The 21,713-nt window shown below is 51.1% G+C and overlaps 1 protein-coding gene across 2 annotated transcripts; it reads right to left on the bottom strand.

Moving 5' to 3' along the window:
* Positions 1-94: 94 nt before the first annotated feature.
* Sparc (secreted protein acidic and cysteine rich) lies at positions 95-21,382 on the bottom strand. 2 transcript variants are annotated; one of them, XM_076856416.2, is made up of 10 exons: positions 21,275-21,382; positions 11,034-11,103; positions 10,278-10,343; positions 9,571-9,658; positions 8,049-8,170; positions 6,294-6,414; positions 4,684-4,817; positions 3,941-4,089; positions 1,756-1,904; positions 95-1,260 (listed from the first exon to the last, which is right to left on the bottom strand). In XM_076856416.2, the coding sequence occupies exons 2-10, from the start codon at positions 11,088-11,090 to the stop codon at positions 1,232-1,234; spliced, it is 915 nt and encodes a 304-aa protein (XP_076712531.1). In that variant the 5' UTR covers positions 11,091-11,103; positions 21,275-21,382; the 3' UTR covers positions 95-1,231. The 2 variants fall into 2 exon arrangements, with proteins under 2 accessions (XP_076712531.1, XP_076712532.1); XM_076856417.2 differs by having other exon boundaries at positions 10,278-10,340.
* Between the last annotated feature and the right edge of the window lie 331 nt (positions 21,383-21,713).

Below are 21,713 nucleotides of genomic sequence, written 5' to 3'. Positions count from 1 at the left end.
GGTTGTGTGTAGATACGTGTGCCCACGAGTTGTTGTGTCAGGGTAATAAGGTGCCCAAGACAAACACACATTGCAAAATCACCCAGGAAGGCAGTTTCTAAGTCATTACTTTTTATTTTGAAAGATTTGTCAAACTCTTCACATCACCGTGAGAGTTGGCACAATTAATAAGAAGCAGCTTTCTCATGAAATGCTTGGAGGTGCACGAGTTCTCAGCCTGTGAGATCTGACCATCCCCATTGACTTTGAAGTTTCTCTGATTAATAGAAGATGCAAAGGGGAAAGAAAAAAGGAAGAACGTGCTAGCAACTTAGGACAGCCATTGAAATGTGAAAAAAAAAAAAAAATACAACCAATTCACCCAACTCTACTATTTCTGCCTTACTACTTTCTATGTCTCATTCTTGGTTTTATCTTCCTGCCTGAAATGGCCTCTCATTTCCTGGAGCACACCCCCCCCCAAAAAAAAATCCAGAATCTCCAAAAGAAGTTAGCAGGGAAGAAGTCCTTGTAGCTGATCCGCCCCCTCAGAGCACAGAAGGCCCTGGGCTCCCAAAAGTTCAAACAAACAGCCTGATGTGAAAAGAAATTAGACCAAAGGGTGAAGAAGGAAATGGGCTTCTATGAGAATTTGTGGATTTTTAGAACATGGCCCCAAATCTTTCAGTCACAGCCCCAGGCAAAAAAAAAAAAAAAATAGACTTGCTTTCTATGGTTCTGGCTGTTGGGTCCCTGAGACCTCTCCCACCACTGTCCCAGGAACGGCCTTGCCAACAACATGTCTGTTACTCCTGTCCCCACCTCCAGGCCACCTGGGGAAGACCCCAGGCAGCCAACATCATCCCCTGAAATAAAATCAACATAAAGTCTAATGTGGTGAGTATTAGTTTCAAGCAGAATAATAGAAAATCTGAAGATTCAATGTGTGTCGAAGGCAGACTTGAGTGGGTCAGCTTCCACCGTGACCAGCAAGACAATGGCCACGGTGTGCCAACGGCAAGAGAAAGGTGGGGCCGCGAATGGGCGACCCCCAGTTAAGTGACAAGCAAGAATGTCATGACTTGGGTTACCACTTCCATTTTTTAGCACCGTTAATGTATTCATTTAAATCTATGTTAGCACCTTATCCCCAGGCAGAACATCCAACCATCCAAACATTTTAAACATGGGGGGAAACAGGACCGGGAAGATCAAAGAGAAAGAATCCGGTTCTGCAGAAGGAGGCGTGGATTTAGATGACAAGATCCTTGTCGATATCCTCTGCAAAGCAAGAAAAGAGAGTTTACCATGGGGCCCTGGGTGGAGGAGATGCGCTCCCCTGGAGGGGAAGGCGGTTGGATTCCCACCCATCCAGAGGCAGGGAGGCTGGGGCCAAGGCCAAGGTCCCCAGGGTGTTGGTGACAGAAGAGCCTTGCCCCCTGTCTCTGGCCTGTCCCAGGCTCTTACACACCCGCCAAGTTACACTTCCTGCTTCCTCTCCATAGCCTGCCAGTTCCCAGAACAGTGCTTGGCTCAAAGCGAGGGCCCAAGCTTGAGGTACGGAAAAGGAACAAGAAAGAGACCTTGAGAGGGACAGAGAAGGATCTGGAAGACACCTGAGAGAGCAAGGCCCACCCAGCCTGGGAGGGCACACAGGGGTGAATAGGCACAGAGGGCAGGGACAGCAGAGAAGGGGCACTCAGGCAGCCGGCAGAGAAGTGGGGGACGCCAACCCGCCACCCGGGGGACCGCGCCATGCCCCGTGCAGACACTCACTCTCCTTGATGCCGAAGCAGCCGGCCCACTCATCCAGGGCAATGTACTTGTCATTGTCCAGGTCACAGGTCTCGAAAAAGCGGGTGGTGCAGTGCTCCATGGGGATGAGGGGCGCACGCAGAGGGGCCAGCTCTGTGTGGGACAGGTACCTGCAGGAGAGGGGCGGGGGAGGGCCTGAGCGCGGGAAAGCCCCAGCACAGGAGGCATCCGGGTAATGAGCCTGCACGGCAGCATGGAAAGAGAGAACGTTCCATGCCAGGATCCCAGGTCTATCCCTGCTCTGCCATGATTCTACTGTGGTCCTCAGAGCCCAGCTCTCCCCACCCCTTGATGGAGGGAGAGAAGCTGACCCTAATTTCTAAGGACCCTTCCATTTCTGAGGTGTCCTGGGCTCACTAGCAGAGGTCTCTTGGAGCATTTAACTGTCTCCTAATTAGCCAAGAGTTGGGGGCATGGAAACTTAAAAAAAAAAAAAATATTCAGCACTTCTGCTACTGCTAGGTCAGAAACTGGTATGAACACACATTTATACAGCTGCAAATGCCTCGGAAAGGGTCTGCAAAGAGACACATCAAAGCAGTGACAGTGCTGACTTCCAGGCCTGGGACGGGTAGCCAGGGTCCAGGGAAACTCTGAGTTTGCAAAGCTTTATTTTTGCATATCACGCAAGGTCTTCCGGGAAGTCTCTTCTGATCTGCCTCCCACCGTCTTCCATTCCTGTTCTTCCTGCTACCTGTGGACTCCAGAGCACATGTGATTTTTTTTCTTTTTCTCCCAGTGCCCTTAACAATTTGTCCCAAGTCACTCTTCCCCTCAAGGGACTCCAGGGAACTTTGGGACTTCAATACTTTTTTTTTTTTTTTTTCCCTAATCAGACGTCACAGCCCATGCAACTCATGGAGGGAATCCCACGATGTTTGAACTGGAAGAAACACTCCCCGGCCCCACCCTGCTTCATTGCACTGGTGGGGAGACTGAAGGGAGGGGTGGGGACATAGGCAAATCCACCCACAACTCTAGGACCAGAGGAGGAGGAAGAGGAGGTGGCTCCCCCAGCCCAGGCTGCAGCGCACTCCCAGATGCATGTTTCCTACAGGCGCATCTGGAAACCTCTCTCCAGATCCAGTTGTTGCCGTGGGATTCAAGGGCTCAGCCTGAGTTCCAGATGGTCCCCGATGATTTTCCCCCTCTCCATCACAGTGAGTGACTCAGCTGGATCCCTGCCACCTCAAGAGCCTGGGAGAGAAGTAGCTGGGAGCTTCCCAGAGCCCCGGAGAACCCAGCCACCCAGGATGGACCACAGGGTGGGCACGATCCCCACGGACGGGCTAGACAAAGAGCTAGCAGTGAGCATCCCAGAGAGGAGAGTTCCAGGGTGCAGCGTTGTTCCCCCAGACAAGGAGCAGGGTGGCCCTCCTGTCCCCAGTGTGAGACATCTGCTTCTCATGATCAAAGAAAAGGGTGAAAGGGCTCCAGGAAAGAGGGAAAAGGTATCTTCATCGGGCTGAGCTGGGTTCCTGCTCTCATTGCCAGAAGAGAGGGCCTGCGGGTGGTGGCAGGGGTACTGTTAAAGTCCCTGCCTGGAACAGTCCTAGGTGCAGAACAGACAGTGTGTACCTCGTAACCGCCCAGCTGCCTGCCTATTGTGCTGCATAAGTCATTTGGACAAGGGGCAGGTGACCTCAAGCCAGGAACAAGCAATGTAGTTGAAACTGACTCCGAATTTTATAGAAACTTCTAGGCTCTGTTGGGACTGGGCCTCAGGATGGGGCTGAGACTCTGCTGGATGATTGTTCTGCTCCCAGATGTTCTGCCAAAGGACAGGGAACATGCTGGCCACCCTTGTACCCCCTGGGGTCTGGTACTCCTTCCTAACTGGTGGGGACCCAAGTCCCAACACTCTCAGAGTTAAGGAGGTATTTTCAGTTCCCGGTGACTTCCACCTCAGGCACAAGGGAGTCTTATTGCTTTCTTCTTCCCCAATCCACATCCTTTCTCCAAATGGCTCTTCCTTTTCTGCTCCAAGCCCCAGACAAACTGTGGGGTCTGAGGCTGGGAACAGTGGGGTTTGCCTAGAGGTTTTCTGGCTGCATCTAGTGAACCCACCAGCCCTGACCCGTGACTCCACCCGCTCCAGGGCCAAGCCAGAGCCGGCCCCTGTGGTCCTGAGGGCCTGGGGTCTTACCCATCAAAGGGGTGCTGGTCCAGCTGGCCAAACTGCCAGTGCACGGGGAAGATGTACATGTTGTAGTTCTTCTCAAAGTCCCGGGCCAGCAGCTCCACAGGGTGGTCGCCAGCTTCCAGGCGCTTCTCGTTCTCATGGATCTTCTTCACCTGTGGGGACAGAGACACGGGTGACAAAGGATCCACGGGAAAACCTCGAAGCCCACCGGGGCCCTTCCCACCTCTGACAGGAGGCCAGGGCAGACAGAAACCAGCCAAGACCTAAGGTCGCAGTAAGGAGAAGGAAGGGGCAGAGGCACTCACTCACAAACGGGCAGGCCTGGGACCCCCTGAAAGGGTCCTCATAGAGCTCCGCAGTCAGGGTCACCTGGAGAATGTGCTTAAGGGCAGCTTCCTGGCCTCAGAGAAGCTGATGCACCAGGTTAAGGGAAGCTGAGGAGTTTGCATCGTATCAGAATCTTGGATTAAAGATCCACAAACTCAGAAAGAAGAAGGCCCAGGATGAGTGTCTCTTTTGTTCAACACTGGGCTGGACAAAGTGAGTGGACATACAGGACTCCTCAGGTCCTTTAAGATGCCCGTCAGCCTCCAAAGGCAGCAAGGAGAACCACATGCCCTGGTACCCAGGGCCAGTGTGCTTCCCAAGGAGGACGCAGGCTTACAGAGACGGCCTCGTTCTAGGGCCAGGACAGGCTCTCAGTCAACCCAGGGCCCGCAAGGCCAGGCAGGAAAGAGCCCACTTACTCTCAGCTTCTGCTTCTCAGTCAGAAGGTTGTTATCTTCGTCCCTCTCGTACAGGGTGACCAGGACATTCTTGAGCCAGTCACGCATGCGCAGAGGGAATTCAGTCAGCTCGGAGTCCAGGCAGGGGGGGATGTCTAGAGTCCAGAACACATGGGTGGTCAGCTCAGACCCGGACTCTCCCTGCCTGAGAGCTGACACGCTGCCCAAGCCACTCCACACCCATGCTGGACTCCCTCGGCCACTTCACCCAGTGCCTTGGGACAGTGCTTCCCACCTCTGAGCAGCTCCTCCCAGGAGACCCTGTGGGGAGAATGCTCTGGAAATGGGGATGTGCGGAGGCATCCCTCTGCCTCCTCCACCTTGATCTGCACTTCTGGGGTCAGGGTCACCTTCCTGGGTGATGGCTGTGGGTGTGAGGCCTGCAGAGGCTGAGCCTGCACTATGTCAAAGGTCAGGAGGCATTTGAAGACGGGAGGCTGAGGAATGAGCTTGGCAGGCTTATTGGGTCGGGGGCAGAGGAATCAGGAAAACTGAGCCTCCAGAACTTTCTCAGAGATAATGACTCCATCCTGCCTTTATAACTTAGCCTCCCAGAGATCAGACCTGGAGATTTCATCCAAGTCCACCCTCTTCTTGGACGCATTGGAGGTCAGTGGAGGAAGGGGCTTACTGCAGACCACATGATCAGAGCCCCCCAGCATCTAGGACAGTGTGGCTGTCTGGGGCAAAAGCCCGCTTCACACCTCGCTGTCCAAGAAATTCCCAACATCTCCACCCATTTCACACCCTGGGCCCCATAACTGGCAGCATAGAGCTAACCACAAGGAGAACCTTCTTTCCTGCCTGTCCTCTACCTTTCTGCAGCCTGCACACCTGAGGCAGGTGAGCCGTTCTCCTAGTGCCACCTGTACCAGAAGGTACTGGGGATTCAATGGGTGCATCTTGCAAGGGAAGGAGTGGTCTGGGGTGTCTCAAACTATGGGCCAGGGGAAACTGCAGCTGGGAACACTAACAAAGGGCCAAGGACATCCTGGCGTCCCTTCTCTCAAACACCTGACTCCCTGGTTTTGAGAGGAGGGTGGTCATTATGTGTCTTAAGAAGGCAGATAGAAATGCACTGGAATAAAGGGCTTATGACAACATTGAGGAACAGAACTTAAAAGGAACTGACAGGCATAACCCTAAGTTAAAGCACTCAAATTCAAACATTTAAAAAAAAAAAAACAACTTTGTAGGCCCAGGTTAAAACATTATTTTTGCTTTACAGTATTGAAGCAGGAAAGATTTGAGTTAGCCTTCTACAAGAACTTCTTCATCACTCGAGAAAAGAAATGTGGTTGTCTTGGGTGCCAGTGGGAGGCTCCAGATATCCTCCCTGATCTTGTGTTTTTTATGATGTCTCCCTTCTTTCCTGGGATATGTCCTAATTCAGAGCTGAAGGAAACAACTCCATAGACAATCATCTCATTTTATAAATGGGAACCCTGAGGCTCAGAAGGGGAAAGAGATTTGCTCAAGATCACACGGCACAGGGGATGGTAGAGCCCGCACCTGCCAGTGCCAGGGCTCCCTCCCTAAGCTGGGACCCAAGGGCCCAAGGATAGACTCACATTTGCAAGGCCCGATGTAGTCCAGGTGGAGCTTGTGGCCCTTCTTGGTGCCCTCCAGGGTGCACTTTGTGGCAAAGAAGTGGCAGGAAGAGTCGAAGGTCTTGTTGTCATTGCTGCACACCTGTTGGCCAAGCACAGAGCCCCTTCCTCATTCCCAAAGCCCTCTGCTGGCCCACACTGGCTGGTTTCAGAGACGGGGACACTGAGGGCCAAGCCAGGAATGCAATGAGCCCAAGGTCACGCAGGGAGTTGGTGGTGGGGCTGGGACAAGAGCCCATTCTCTAGGCTCCCAGGCCAGAGGTCAGCCCATGCTGAGAGCCACTGATGGTCTCAGAGCAAAGGCACAACTGAGCCAGGACGGAGACCCAGAAGACATTTGAATGACCAGCCAAAGATGGGGACAGGAAAAAGACATGAGAGATGGGAGATTGGTGTCCTTAGAAAGGCCTGCTTGTGAGGCTGGCCTCTGGCTAGTGTCAAGGAACCTGGCTGGTGAGCGGGTCTCTGCACTGTCACAAATCTTCCCCTAACTGATAGGGAGGCTCACTCAACCTAGCCTGCTCAGGCACATGCTTCACTTCATGTTGAACATCTGCTGTCCCCTGGGAGTCTGGAATTTTGGTACACACTAGGCAGAGGGTGCCTAGGTGCCCATCCCCATTAAAACATTGGGTGCTGAGTCTCTGGTGGGCTTCTTTGAGCAGAAACAGGTATCTGCATTTTTGAAGCTGGGATAAGAGCGAACTCCATGTGGAAGAGAGGAAGAGAATACTCAGGCCTCCCATGGATCCTCCAGTCTCTGCCTGGGTCTTTCCCCCTTAGGTTCTGGTTGTATCCTCCATGCATCGCTGTAATAGATCACAGCTATGGCACGACAGCATGCTGAACCCCCCCAGTCTCCATGGGAACCTCTGATCATAGGGGTTGCCAAGCAGCAATGCTGAGGGCTCAGCTAGATAGGAGTCAGAAAGTGGCTGTGGTACAGAGGAGGAATTCCTGGCATCGGTGATCTGTGGGATGCAGGAATTGGGAGGCGGTAAGAGTGACCAAGGATGCTCTATCATGGAGCCCGAAGCTATGTCGTCTTAAAGAAGGAGAAGCTAAGCTGGTACCATATTTGCTGCCCTGAGCTAGGTTACCATTCACACAATGGTGGACATAAGTGAGTATTGATTTGGATGAATGGATGGATGGTTTGAGAAATAATGAAATAAATAAACAAATAAATAAATAAATAGCATTGATGGGTGACTTATTATGCACAATGTCCTGTGCATTGTCTTACAAAGCCACACAACAACCCTTAGAGTTAAGGACCATTCCCATTCCTTCTTTAGACATGAGAAAACTGAGATTTGTGAAAGACTCAGCAACTTGGCTGAGATCTTATAGCTAACAAGTGATGGAGAGGAGGCTTGAAGTCAACCTCTAATCTGGCTCCAGAAGCAACATTTTTAGACAGGATACTCTGCTAAGCTGCACAGGACTTATTCTCCTCTATTGAGTCAGGCGTAGAGCTTGGAATTCTAGAGTTCTGAGAGTGTGCATCCAGCACGGAGCTGGGATCGTGATGGTGTTGATGAGATTCTCCTTGGTTGCTGGACAGCCTCGCCCCTGACTCAGCTCCGCTTTTCTGCTGAGACTGGATCTAACGAAGGGGCTCCTGAGACCTGAGCTGCCCTGTAGAACCACCAAGCCCAGGGTTTGCTGGGCAGATGTTCCGAATGCTGCGGGGCCCAGTCCCTTGGCCCTTACCTTCTCAAACTCGCCGATGGGCGCGGGGCAACTGGTGGGGTCCTGGCACACGCACATGGGGCTGTTGTTCTCATCCAGCTCGCACACCTTGCCGTGTTTGCAGTGGTGGTTCTGGCAGGGGTCTGGTAGGCACAAGGGCAGGGAGTTAGCACCGCTGGCTATCATGTCCTCCCCAGGTTGATCCCAGCAGAGCTCTGGACAATTTGCTATGGTCCTATTCTGAGCGTTGGTTGGGCCACCCTGCTCTTCAACTGAGCCTGGCAATCAGCATTTAGGGGAGCAGATGGCTCAGTGTGAGAATGAGAAGTTCAATCCAAGGTCGGGACCAGGTACATTTTAGGGGCTCAATCTGGGTCTCTGAAACACTGGGATGCCAGATGACCTCCCTGACATTGAAGCAACTAAGAACTGTGGTCTCAGCTTTCAGCTGAACCATCACAGAGAGGCATTTCTGGAATCCAGGACAGACTTTCCAGAATGGCTTAGCAAGTCAGCTGCGGTCAAGGAGCAGTGAGGGTCTATAAAGGAAAAGGGAGAAGGGGCTGAGACAATAGAGCCAGCTGCGTCTGTAAACCCCGGATGAGGTGGGCGTGGACAGGGAAGGAACATGACTCAGGAGACAACTGCCTGCTCCAACAAAAGCTCTGTGCCAGCTCCGTCCAAATGCCTGTTATTTATCCCTTCAGGATGGGAGCTGCGTCTAGCCATTTCCTCCTGACACTTAATTGTGGCTGTTATAATCATCCCTTACTGGATGCCACTCTGCAGGTCAAGTTCTCTGTTGCTTTGGTTCCTTCCCCTTCCAACAGGCCCAGGATGAGGGTCTATGACTTCATCATTCCCATGCCAGAGGGGAGCAAGGTGAGGGTCAGAGGGGCTGGCAAGCTCTCCTGGAGAAGTCTAGATTCAAACCTTGGTTGGATTGCTTCCAGAGTCCATGCTCTTGACCCCTGGGGTACAGCTACTCAACCTGAGAGCACAACCCTGAGGTTCACTGGTCTTTCCCCGCCTTGGGCACTGACTCCGTGGGTAATGTTAGGACTCTTGTCTGCTTTCCCTTCCTCGGGGCCTTATTTTCTTGGGCTGAGTGACAATCAGATAAGGTAATAAAATATGACCGCTCTCGATCTCCATTCTCAGACGTGCTCCTATGCAGGGGCTTAGGCTGAGACAGAGGCCACAGGACATCTGGGGAACCAGACATGACTCATGACCCCGTTGGGAATGTGAAATCCAACTTCGGAATCAGGGCAAAGAGCTGAAAGGGGAGAAGTCCACTCCCAGCTGGGGAACTTCCCTTCCTGCCATTCAGAGCACACATGGTCTGGCTATAAATAGATCGGTCCAGGGGACCGCATGCCAAAGAGTATTCCCAACCTCCAAGACCAAGCCGCCTCCTCGGCCTTCTCCTTGGCCCACTGAGGGCCGCACCCTGAATTTTCTTGAGTAGGCTGGCCTCAGGCCCCAGGCCCAATCAGCCAATGGAGGACTGGATGTGCAGAGTCACAGGCGAGGGACCTACTTTCAGCCACCACCTCCTCTGCGGTTTCCTCGGCACCATCCTCAAATTCGCCTACTTCTACCTGGACAGGGTTGGATCCCACGGTTACCTGAGATGGAAGGAAGAGAATCAATCAAATGGTCCCCACCCTCACCCCAAACCTAGAAGTGAGGGGTGAAGATGGAGGGGGCTTGCCCGAAGCTTCAGATACCCACAAGGAGATGATAGTGAGGTGGAAGGGTGGGCTGAGCCCAGGTCTCCACACAAATGCCAGGGTTGGGGATTTAGATTTAATCTTATATTTATTATCAACTTCTTAATTTATTAAACGCACTTCTTGTTCATCTTAGATTAAATGTTCTGTAGCGCTCTGGAATTCTGTTTTGATGCCCAAGGGTGTTAGGGCCAGAAGGGATGCCAAGGCCTGTCACCCTGTCAGCCACACCTGCGCAGATCCCCGTTCATCTGTTTGTGCAAGGGGAGACCGTGGGTGATCATGCAGAAAAAAACTAAAAATTGCCAAATCATGCCCCCAACTATAGGATTCTATTGAAAATTTGGGAAGCATTCAGGAGCGTGTTGGGATTTGGGAGAATAGGTTGTCCATCTATGCTGTGTGTGCACACAGGAAGGCGACAGATGCCCTGTTCCAGCATGGAGCCCCACAGTACCAGTGCTGGGTTACCCCGCGAAGGCATGGGCAGAGAGGGGCCACGGGTGCCACATACCTCGGTCATCTCGGCCACCGTTTCCTCCACCACCTCTGCCTCATCAGGCAGGGCTTCCTGCTGCTGCTGGAAAGAGAAAGTGGGGTTCAGAGAGGTCAGGACCCAGGCCAGCTTCATCTGCTGGTAGACTTTGAAGAGCAGTGTGTGGAGACTCCCCAGGCTGCCTCCAGACTGCCATGGTGGCGGGGGATGGGGGGGGGCACAGGACAAAGCAGGGAACACCAGGGAGGCTCCCCTTTCGTGTGTTTTATATCCAACAATCTAGGCCAGCCTAATATTTAGTTTGCGAAAGTACTTCTGCTGCTATAGAACACTTAATCTACACCTGTACCTCCCCTTGGCCCCATTTGATTGGATTGGAGTCTGATTCAGAAACGGAGCCATCCCTCTCTGGCTGGATTCTCTCCTAACACCATCCCTGTCACCCCCTCACACTTGACTGCTTGAATTCCCCTCATGACTGAGAGGCCACTTCCTTGGCAACCCTAATGCCCGGCCAGAAGCTCTAACTGCTAAAGAGTTCATCTTCAAGTTCCACGGAACTCTCTTCTCTGGACCCTCCCCCAACCGGTCCTCATCCCAATTTTTCTTTTGAGCTTTTGTGGCTTAAAAGAAATCAATTTTTACAAATGAGACAACTGACTTGAGATGGGGGAGTCCCTGGCCCTCTGAATATGCAGGGCTGGCAGGTTCGGACGCCCTGGAGCAGGCAGTGGAAGAAGCTAAGGGAAGGAAGATAGGATCCTGAGTACTCACAGGAGCTGCCAGGGCCCTCCCGGCCAGGCAAAGGAGAAAGAAGATCCAGGCCCTCATGGTGCTGGGAACCCTGCGGGAAGAGAGGTGGAGACTTCCATGAGGGAAGGCGTCCTGATGGAGTTACTTCTATGTTCCTGGACTATGTGGGTTGGCTTTAGATGGCTTATGTGTTAAATGGTGGTGAAAGATGGGGGAGGAAGATGGTTCCGTGCCATATTCTTTCAATCATGATTATATGAGGAGAAAGTCTAGGTTGAGGGCTAAGAGGTCTTGGACATCTCTAGCCCTCGTCTTCTTTATGACCGAGAGCCGCCCTCTGGCTCAGAGCCCCCACAGGAAGCTAGAGACCGCTGGGATTCAATGAAGTTGTCTTGTTTGCTCTTTGTTCATTTTGTACAGTTTCCTTCTATTTATAACAAAGGTACACAGAGTTTTCCTTTTATGGTAATTATAAATAAAAATACACTTGTTTAAGTTTTTAAAGCATTTCAATCAAGGTGATGGGCTAATTAGCCAAGTTTGGTAATGCTAATTCAAGGGCTCTTTAATCCCTGATGTTCTAAGATTATTTTCTGTCCTATTCTCCTGTTTCTCCTCCTCCTCCTCTTCTGCCTCCTTCCTACCCCCTCTGCAGTGGAAGAAGTTAATAGAGAGCAACCTCCTGCCAATCTGAAACAATGAGATCCATGTTTACAATAAGCCATAGTCTTCGAGTGTGACCCATGGGAAACTTGAGGGTGACCACATTTTTCTCTACTCTACCCGGAAAGGGCAGCACTTCTTTGGATTCTCCAAGGAAACCATCCAAATGCTTCTTATTATGTTGCACAGGGGATGTTAGTTAAGATCTAGAAAGTTTCTCTGCCTGCCCAGATCACTGCTAAGACCTGGGTCTCTAGATGCCAAACCCTAGACTCTAATACTCATGGCTATGAGGTAATTTGGAGCAGAATCTTTGATGATTCGATGCCAAAATCTCATCCCCAACAAAGGATCTGTGATGGGGACATTTTACTTCTTGTGCTAACTAAATGGGCTTTCATTTCCAATTTGCTTTAGAAAGTTCTTCCTTATTCTGATTCAAATCTGCATCCCTCAAGTTTCTCCTGGTCTATCATTTCTCTCTTTCTGCACCACCCAGAACAAGCCTGCTCCCTTTGTCCCCAAATAGCTTCTCAGTCAAGGGCAGCCTTTTCTTTCCTCTCTTGTCTCTACAACTCCCATTGGGCTCATCATCCCCAGGTCCTTCCAAGACTTCTCAACTGACCAAGCATGGCGGTGGGAGTTCCCTAACATTGTGGAATTCCTCAACTGGGAATTAAATGCCAGGAGTTCTTGTTCTACCTCAAGACAGTCTTACTATGTTAGTTAAGTCTTTTGTCCTCTCTTGGTTTCCCCATCTGTCAACTGAGGATGTTAGATCAGGTGAACTTTGAGATAGACTGGGTTTAAAATGCTCTTGCAATGCCACAGGCAAGCCTGGGGGTGTTGCTCAGTGGTAGTGTGCTTCCTTTCACAAGACCTGAGTTCAGTCCCCAACACACACACACACACACACAAAATCACAGGCACAAGTTGGTTTGGTACGTGTCCTGTCCTTGGGCATCACCCATCTTTCCTTGGATGACAGTATTTGGGTATAAGCAACTGACAGAGGAAAAACAGCTTTCATAATGGTCCTTCACTGGGCTCAAAGAGACAGAAATCCTCAGCCCCTGTTTTATGAGGTGTGCATGATATAAAACTAACAGGAATTTAAAGGAATTGGCGTGCAAGCTTGGCATTGCTTCACAATGGCCCCAACTCTCCAAGGAGCCCAGTCTTCCTTCTTCAGGAAGTTTCTGGAATGTTCCTCTCCTTCACACAGTTGTTCACTTGTCTCCCCAGGCTCCAGTGGAAAAAGTCTTCCGCCTTCCTTCCCCATTTGGAAGACATAAGTTAAACAACTCCTGCATGTGGCTTTGGGCAAATGGGACAGGAGAGGAGGCATCAATGAAGGATTTGTCTGAGATGAAAGTTTTAGGATCAAAGTGAGACTGGCAGTTGGAACAACAACAAAGAGTCACCCTGTCTAAACTACAACGACAGAGAAGTCATGTCATTGGAGAAATAGTCCAGCTAGGACTGAAAATGTAATAAGCTTCAGATTAGAGAGCCAGAAAGATGTGCTCTTCAGAGTCTGTGTCCCTCATCTGAGCAGGGACACAGACACAGATGTGTCTCTCAGCCATGACCAGGGAGAATCTTTGTTGGTTGGCTCTCTGGCTGCACAGGCACCCTCTCGTCTCTGGCCTACGTCTTGCTGGGCTTTATGGTTCCTGGGCACTCTCACATGTATGCTGGCCCCTTGGAGCCTGCTGGCAAACGCTGGGCAGACAGTGTGTTAGAGTCCCCAAGTCCTGCTTTCCCAGGGAGTCTGAGGTCAGAGGGAGGAATCCCCTGCCCACAGTCACGCAGCATCTGAACCCATTCCAGCTTGACAGACCTCGCCCCTCATGGAGCGGGCGAGCCTAATAGGGATTATGCTCTGCAACTGGAGTGGGGAGAGACTGTGGAAAATGAAACACAGCATCATAGAGGAGTTATGCTCCACAGCGCTACATTCCCAGTCCTAGAACCCTTTTCCTCCAAGACAACAGGGTGACAGGAAAGGGAAGCAGCTGGACTGTTCTGGAAGCATAGCCATTCTTCCTGCATACCCATGAGATACCTGTCTGAGGTTCTGTAAAACACCGCTGGCCAAAGAGGCTGGGGTCCACCCTGCAAAGCTAGTGGGGCATAAGAGTTACCCCAGGCAGGTCAGAAGCCAGTGTCGAGACCCAGCGTTCGGGACTCACCAGCTGTGACCCTGTGCCAATCAAGCCTAGGTCTAGTATGCCCAGTGACAGCCCAAACACCCTCTGTATAAACCAGGGTTAAATTAAAACCTTGTCTCTAGGGAAGACAATCCAGCATCCCATGGAGGGCTCAGAGCAGATAGATCTTCCTGCCTAAGAGTACAGATGAGAAGACTGAGACCCCTAGAGAGCTGAGCCTATAGCTCTGGGGCATGAGCAGCACGGGTTGGGGGAGGACCCAGGCAGCCGCCCTCTGCCACTGGTCTGTTCTCCATCTCAGGGAGCCTATTTCCGGTAGCGCCTGCTCCCTCCCAAGTGGTCACCTAAACAGCCCCCGCTGGGCAGAACTAGCCACAGTGCTAGGAAAAGAAGCGCCTGGTCAGGGGAGGCACTGGAGGTCTATTTCCCTTGGTTTGGTGGCCACCAGGCGCAGAACCCACGCCCCCACCCTGCCAGGGCGGCCTCCTGTTCCGTACATCGAGTCCTGTCCTTTGCCTTTATTTGCTCTGGAGACAGCTGAAAACCCGTCCTGGGCTGCCAGCAGGACCCGAAACTCAAGGTCACTTCTCTGTCTTTAGAAAGACTCTAGGGATGGAAAAGTACAGCCAGCCCCCCAGCTCGCCTCCCCCCAAACATCAGTGGCCTTCTCTGAGGGTCTCCCTGGACGCTGAAAAGTCACTGAGTGAAAAGTCACTGAGTGTCAGAACTGGAGGAAATCTCAGAATCAGAATTTTAGATCGTGTGGCTCAGAATCATCTTAGGCTCCTAGAAGAGAATCACAGAATCTGAGTTTTAATCATCAAATCAATTTCTTCTATCTTTCATTCATTCTTTCTTTCTTTCTCCTTTCTTTCTTTTTTTTTTTTTTTTTTTTTGTGTGTGTGTGTGTGTGTGTGTGGTACTGGGCATGGAACTCAGGGCACTCCACCAGTCCTTTTCATTTTTTATTTTGAGACAGGGTCTCGCTAACTTGTCAAGACTGGCCTTGAACTTGGGATTCTCCTGGGTCAGCCTCCTAAGCATCTGGGATTACAGGTGTGCACCAGTACACCCACCTGCCATGCTTAAATCTTAACTTGAGTGAAAAGAGTTTAGGGAGGATTGTGATCCAAAAGAACTTTCTAAGATGATGACAATATTCTATATCTGCCTTGCCAGGTGCGGCAGCTCTTGACCATGTGCCATCATTGAGCACTTGAAGTGTGGCCAGAGCAAATGAAGAGAATTTTTTATCGTATTTCATTGTAATTAATTTAAATCTAAATAGCCAGCTGTGGCTAGTGACTACTATACTAGAACAGTGGTTGTAATGGCAGCGCAGCACAAAGGTAAGCTCATGGGCATTGGAGCCGGAATGTACAGGTTCAAGTCCTGGCTCGGCCACTTAGCAATTGTGGGATCTGCAGAAATCAGCTTTGCCTCTCTTGGGTCTCAACAAGTTCCTCTGTCTGTGGAATGGACACAATAACATACCTACCTCGAAAGGCTCATGGATGATCTGCACTAGAGGGCACAAGGTAAGCAGTAAGCAATGTGGTGCAGAAGAGCATCTTAGAATTCAAGCATCCAGAATCTCCATCCCCCTCAACAATTCTGTGAAAGAATCCCAGCTCTTTGTCTGTTTGCCCAGGGGAAAGGTGTATTGGGGTGGAACAGAAGAAATATTGCCCAGGTTGGCCTGGGGGAGACTAGCCTAGCTTCCAGAGAGTTCACTCAGGATGGCCAGGCCCCAGGATGGCCAGGCCCCAGGCTGGCCTCTTAGTGGGCTGCTGATGCAAGCCAAGCATTTCACTCCCACTGTCTGGCTTGGAAACAAGGGTTCCAAAATCACATGTGGCTTGTAAACAATCCCAAAGGGAGGAAAACAAGCTTAGAGGCTAAGAAAGGAAGCCATGTGCCAGGAGCCAGGACTCAGAGGCAGGGAGGGTGGGCTCCACAGAGCTTGGGCCCAGCCAAGTCAGAGACGTGGCACTGTGGCCAAGGTGGGGACACTGGCACTCCTGTTCATGTCCTGGGACCAGACCCAGTCACTCAGAGGTGGCTTTGTGAAGTAGAAGTCAGGGGTCTTGAGATCAAGTTTTGCTCCCAGATCACTGTGCAAAATTGGAGAAGACTTCTTTCCTCTCTGGATCTAAGCTACCCTATCCTGACTGTCCAACAAAGAGGCTATTCTATATATTTGTTTGTTTGTTTGTTTGTTTATTGGGAGAGGTACTGAAAATTGACCACAGGGGCACTTTACCACTGACCTACATCTCCATCCTTTTTTTTATTTTGTGACAGATTTTGCTAATTTGCGGAGTGTCTCACTAAATTCAAGGTTGGTCTTGATCTTGTGATCCTCCTGCCTCCGCCTCCCAGGTTGCTGGGATGACGGGTGTGCACCACCCACTGTGCCTGGTTTCAGGAATCTGCTTTAGATCAGTGATGTTCAAAATTAAGTAAAGCAGAAAATACTCCTTCAACCAAGCTTCCTGCAGAAATCCCCTATTTCAAGCAAGTAGAAGTTTTTGCATTTGTTAAGCATGTGAATATGTCTGATTAATAAATAAGCTTGAAAAACAAGAGGAGGTACAACTGGAGTGGAGTTGAGGGCTGGATGTTCTACCCACACTGAGACATCTTGGAACATCTCTAGGTTCTTTTGGAAACAGCTGGAAACCCTTGGGCACAGCAGACTCAGACTTCCTTTACTTTTAGGGACTCACTAAGTTGCTGACGATGGCCTCAAACTTGTGAGCCTCCTGGTTCAGCCTCCTGGCCACTGAGATTATAGGCCCTTGCCACCTTGCCCAGCTCAGCTCAGACTTTCCGAGCCAACTCAGGCAAAAGCTTTTTGGAGTATCGCTTCTCCCCACTGGCCATAGACATTTCATTTCCACGTGTAATATTTCTTGATGGAAGGGAAGAAGCTAAGGTAAATGGTGAGGGCATTGAGGATGCTAAAATCCAGAACTGGCTGGCCACAGTGGAGCACACCTGTAATCCCAATGACTTGAGAGGCTGAGGCAGGAGGATCGAAGGTTCAAGGCTGGCCTCAGCAACAAAGCAGGGCCCTGTCTCAAAAAATAAAGAGGATTGGGAATGTAGTTCTGTGGCAAATCATCCCTGGGTTTAATCCCCAGACCCAAAGATAAACAAATAAATAAATAAAATTTTAAGAAATAAAATAAAACCTACGATGGGAGAGCTTTGAGGACAACTCAGAGGCGGCTCCAGATTCTGAGACTGTAATCAGCCTGGCTGAGATTCCATAAAATCTCCTAAAATGCCACGTTTCACCGCAGCTGGCAGAGGCTCAGGGTGGAGCCCCAAGCAGCCTCCTTGGCGCCCCCTAGAGGACCATTGCTGCATCAGGGGTGACCACAAATGGAGGGGTTAAGAAATTAGATCAAAGTGTCCAGACTGTCACATCCTACAGGATAGCAAACATGTGGCATATCTGCCTTCCACAACCTTCTTGTTCACGTGGCAGACATTACTAATCCACCCTATGCCCTTTCCCCAAAAGTCTAGAGTGATATCATAATGCTGAACACAGTTCTTTTGATAGCCACTATGGATGGATTACCACTGTCAGGCCACACGAAGGTTCTTTGCCATGCTTCTTGTTTTAAAGAGAGAAAAATTGGGGTTTAAAGAAGAAAAATAAATCACTCAGGGTCATATAGCAAGCTGGTATCTTTCTCAGAAATATCTAGATTTTGTTTTTTAACCTGACGAATCTGAAATCCTAATGCTATGACTAGCACAAGGGACCCAGAGGGATCCCCGAATGAGAGGAGTTAATACCAGTTTCTGGAAGAACCCAGCTCCGGGGGAATTGGTGTCACTGCTCCTATCTCTCCCCTAGACACCAGGCTCTATCACTTGATGGACCAGGGCAGAGTCCCCTTTGCCATCTAAGACATCTCTTGGATAAAGAGAAAGAGAGGGCTGCTTTCCTAAATTATTCTGCACAGCCCAGCTGTCCTTGGGTTCACCACTGAGGCTGGAAGTGAGAGCAGGAAGGATCCAGGTTGTGCTGTGGAGGACAGGGAACTTCACTATCCCTGGGCTGCCTGGAAGCCCCCCAGATCTCGTCCTCTCCTTCTAAGTTGGAGATCAGGGAGGGAGCCAGCAGGAAGCAAATGAGCAACCACTGATTAGCTACATTTGTTGGCCCTTTGAGCCTAATGACAAAGCCTCATGGGCTGGGACAGGCCATTGAGGGCCAGCAAAGGGGAGAGAAAAGTATTGCCAATCACTTATGCCCACAGGATTTATCCTGTGGAGGACAGTACATGAACCCGACTCCAAACCCACCAGAAGTGGGTGGGAGGCACCTCATGGTGAACATCTGGGTGGTTCAAAACACCTGGAAGCCTGGTTCAGACTCCAACCCGTCCTGTGACCTCAAGTGAGTTCTTTTCCCATCCTTAACTCCAATTTCTCTGTCTCTAAAACATAAGGGTTGTTAGGGGGTGCGTGTGCATTACACGACTGTCCCTTGTTACCATCGGCATTCTATGAACGTGTGTGTGTCAAAGTATTGGTCATTGAGAGGTAGGTGGGCGCACGACATTGCGCCAGCTTCTACAGGAGGTATTTATTTTTAGCTGTGCCAGTGGTGCCTGTTGGTGAGTTGGTGTTTATACTGTGCCCCCAGGTGGATTTGTGTCTGTCCCTGTTTATCTCCGCATACTTATCAACATCCTAAATAACCTCAAAAGCCAAATGTTCAACTGTTTACTTCACATCCTCAGTTCTGCTCCTTCCTTTCCATCATCTTTTCCTATTTATAGCTTATTTTCAGCAAAGAAAGCTGCTGTTCTGAGAAGCAACCCCAGCTATGCTATTGGTTAAGGAATCTTTACAGATGGAGGCCATTAGGCAGCCCTGGGTCCCCAGGCCCCTTCTCTCTAGTTTCCTTTGCACTGGGGAGAAGTGCTGCTCAGAATGTAGGCCAGCTATTCCCCCAGAGGAAGGGAGTGGCTGAGATTTGGGTTCTCAGGGCTTTAGAGCTGGCCGGGTGCCTGGAAACCGTCTAGCTTGGATGTCCCATGTAACAGATCAAGAAACTGAGGCCCAGAGAGGGATAGTGTCTTTCCCAACGTCACCAGCTCTTGAGTTGGAACCATGTCTGTTGGCTCCCTGGGCCAATGCTTTCTCTGCTTGCAGGGTAGGGTCTCTCACTCTTGGGACATAGACAAGGTCCTCAAGTCAAAATGTAAACACGAGTTTTTAAAAAGATATGCCTGTCTGTTCTTTTAGTAAAGAGAAGTTCTACACAGAGCCTGAAACGATGGAGCCAACAGGGGGAAAAAGCTGGGAATCATTTCGCTGGCTCTTTGGATTCCATAAATCCATCACCTCTAAAAACCCAGAGCATAAAGTGCATTATGAAATGCATTATCCCATTTCATCCATGCAATACTCTCTTGAGGAGGCCGCCGTTATTGCCCTTTAACCCAGGAGGAAACTGGAACTCAGAAAGGGGACCCATTAGTTCAAGGTCAGATGACAGCTTCTGAGCTCAGCTAAAAGAAAAGAGAAATCTTTGAATACCCAGTTTAGGGAGCTTATCACAGTCCTTGGCTTCATGGAACACTGGGAGATCTGGACTGGGCCTAGAGCTTTGCAGTCATCCTTGTTTGGGGGGGGGCGGGGGTGGAGAAGGAGGGCGGGGACTTTGAGAGTGAGCCTGACGTTCTGAGTGTTCCCAGCGTCCCCTCCCAGCCAGCAGGCAGAGACCCTGAAAAAAAGGTTGCCGTGGTAACTCGCATTCCTCGGAGAGTGAGTCACGGCAGAGAAGAGCCTTTTGGTGGGTGGGACTTGGAGAAAGTTTCAAAAGTTGATTCCTTCTCCAGGCAACCCCTCCCCCTCCCTCCACGTCCCTGCTCCAGGCTTTGTCGATGTGGCAGCTGATGGCTGCAAGTTAACTCTCTCTTTCCCCAACCACCCCCATTACAGCATTTTTCACCCTCCTGCAAATATAAATTTGTTTCCTTGCCCTAGTCCATTCCCCTAACATTGTGCCCTCTGGTATTTTGGGGGGTCAGGCACCCATGGGAGAATACCTTAAGCCTAGAAACTGTATCCCCGTGTCTCTGTCTCTGTCTCTGACTCTGTCTCTCCAGGGCACATAATTTTAAGGGACTCACAGAGGGCTTGAAACCTACTCAAAGGGCAGTTCATGGACTTCCTCGGAAGTTTCCAAGGACTCCCAGCGCCCCAAAGACCAATCCTCTTCTTTTACAGATAACAAAGCTAAATGCAAAGGAAACACTTACCTAAGACAGTTCACCAACCGTGTTCCTGAAGTCCGCCATCCTACCTAGGGGTTGCTTCCCACCAAACCCACCAGAACTGGGGTATAAGGGAATTTGGTCCCAGGGAATTAGGACTAGGGATGCCAAATACCGTCCTCCCTGGGGAAGGTGCAGGTCTCTCTGCGTGCTTTTGAGGAGACTCATCTCAGGACACAGGAAGTCCACTGGACTCTTGGAGGAGCCAAGGAGGATGAAGAAAGGTGGGGGACACGTCTGAAGATGCCCTAACACCAGACAGGTTGGGCCCAGCCCAGTGTGCAGTCTGCACTTCTCCCAACAGAGGGGCTTGGGGCCCTAGGGGTCCTACCTGCCCCCTCCCTCCTTTTCCAGGACACCTCCTGCCACACCCTGCTCCCTGTGCCTTGGCTGGATGATATCTGATGCCCGGGTTCCTCAGATCTAGAAACGGTAAAGGCTACTGATGAGGAGTTCCTGAGTTGACCATCCCAGGGAGCCCAGGAGGGACAATGGCCAGCCCAGGACTGGCTGTGCCAGGTGCCATTTCAGGCTAACCGGCGTGGGGGTGTGGGGGGGTGGTGTGTGTGTTTGTGAGGAACTCAAGGGAGACCAGCCTTCCCAGAGCAAGTGCTGATTAAAGGTGAAGCCCCCCTTTGCCTTTTCGGGGTCAATTTATCATTTGTACAAAGTCCCTTTTGGAAAACAGAGTCCCCGACCCCGAACAAAGTCTAGGGAGCAGGACTAACTCTGTTTGCCGGTCAGGTCCCTGTGGTAAGCTGTGACAGGATCAGATTCCAGGAAAGGAGGAGGGGGCAAAGAGGACAGGCAGGGAGCCTCTGCAAGCAGGGATGCGGGCGTGGAGAGAGACACAGAGAGAAAACACTTCCCCAGGGACAGAGATTGTTTCCTGCAGACCTAAAAGGAAAACCAAGTTGCACTGTGCATCCACCTTCTGAAAACGCAACAGGCACAAGGGTCTGGGAGAATACCTTGCATCCCGCCCTCTGGGGCAGTTGGGATGGAGCCCCAGGGAGACACGCATCCCCTAGCACCGCTTCCTGTCCCTTGCTAGAGATGTGGCCTGGAGTGATCTGGGTGGGTGCAGCCATAGAAGGGAACGGCCCGTGCCACTTACCTTGGTGGCGGACAGGCGGCGGGCAGAGCGCACTCGGCAGTCTGAAGGTCCGAGGGAATGTGGAGGGGTTTAGAGACAGGCAACAGGAAGCCACTCAGAGCTCTGGGCTGGGTCTATCTCCCCCTCCGCCCGCGGTCCCTCCTCCTTCTCTGTCTCCTCCTTCCCCTGGCCTACCTCCCCCTTCTCCCAGAGCCAAAGCTATCTCTCTCTCTCTGTCTTTTATTTCTTTCTTCCTTTCCTTGCGGTGGGCTGTCCTGACCAGACACCCCAACCCGCCTGCCCCATGTGTTCTGGGGCTGCTGCCTAAACAGCCACACAGGGTGCCAGGGCTGGAAGGGCTCACGGAAACCACCTAGAACAGCCTCGTCCTTGTTCAGAGGGGACTGAGGCTTGGGGAGTGCGAGGGATTCCCCAAGGGCCCCCAGGAGCAGGGCCAGGC

Source organism: Callospermophilus lateralis, chromosome 5 (assembly GCF_048772815.1).
Source record: "Callospermophilus lateralis isolate mCalLat2 chromosome 5, mCalLat2.hap1, whole genome shotgun sequence".
NCBI classification, from domain to species: domain Eukaryota; kingdom Metazoa; phylum Chordata; class Mammalia; order Rodentia; family Sciuridae; genus Callospermophilus; species Callospermophilus lateralis.
This window is presented reverse-complemented; position numbering and strand designations above follow the sequence as displayed.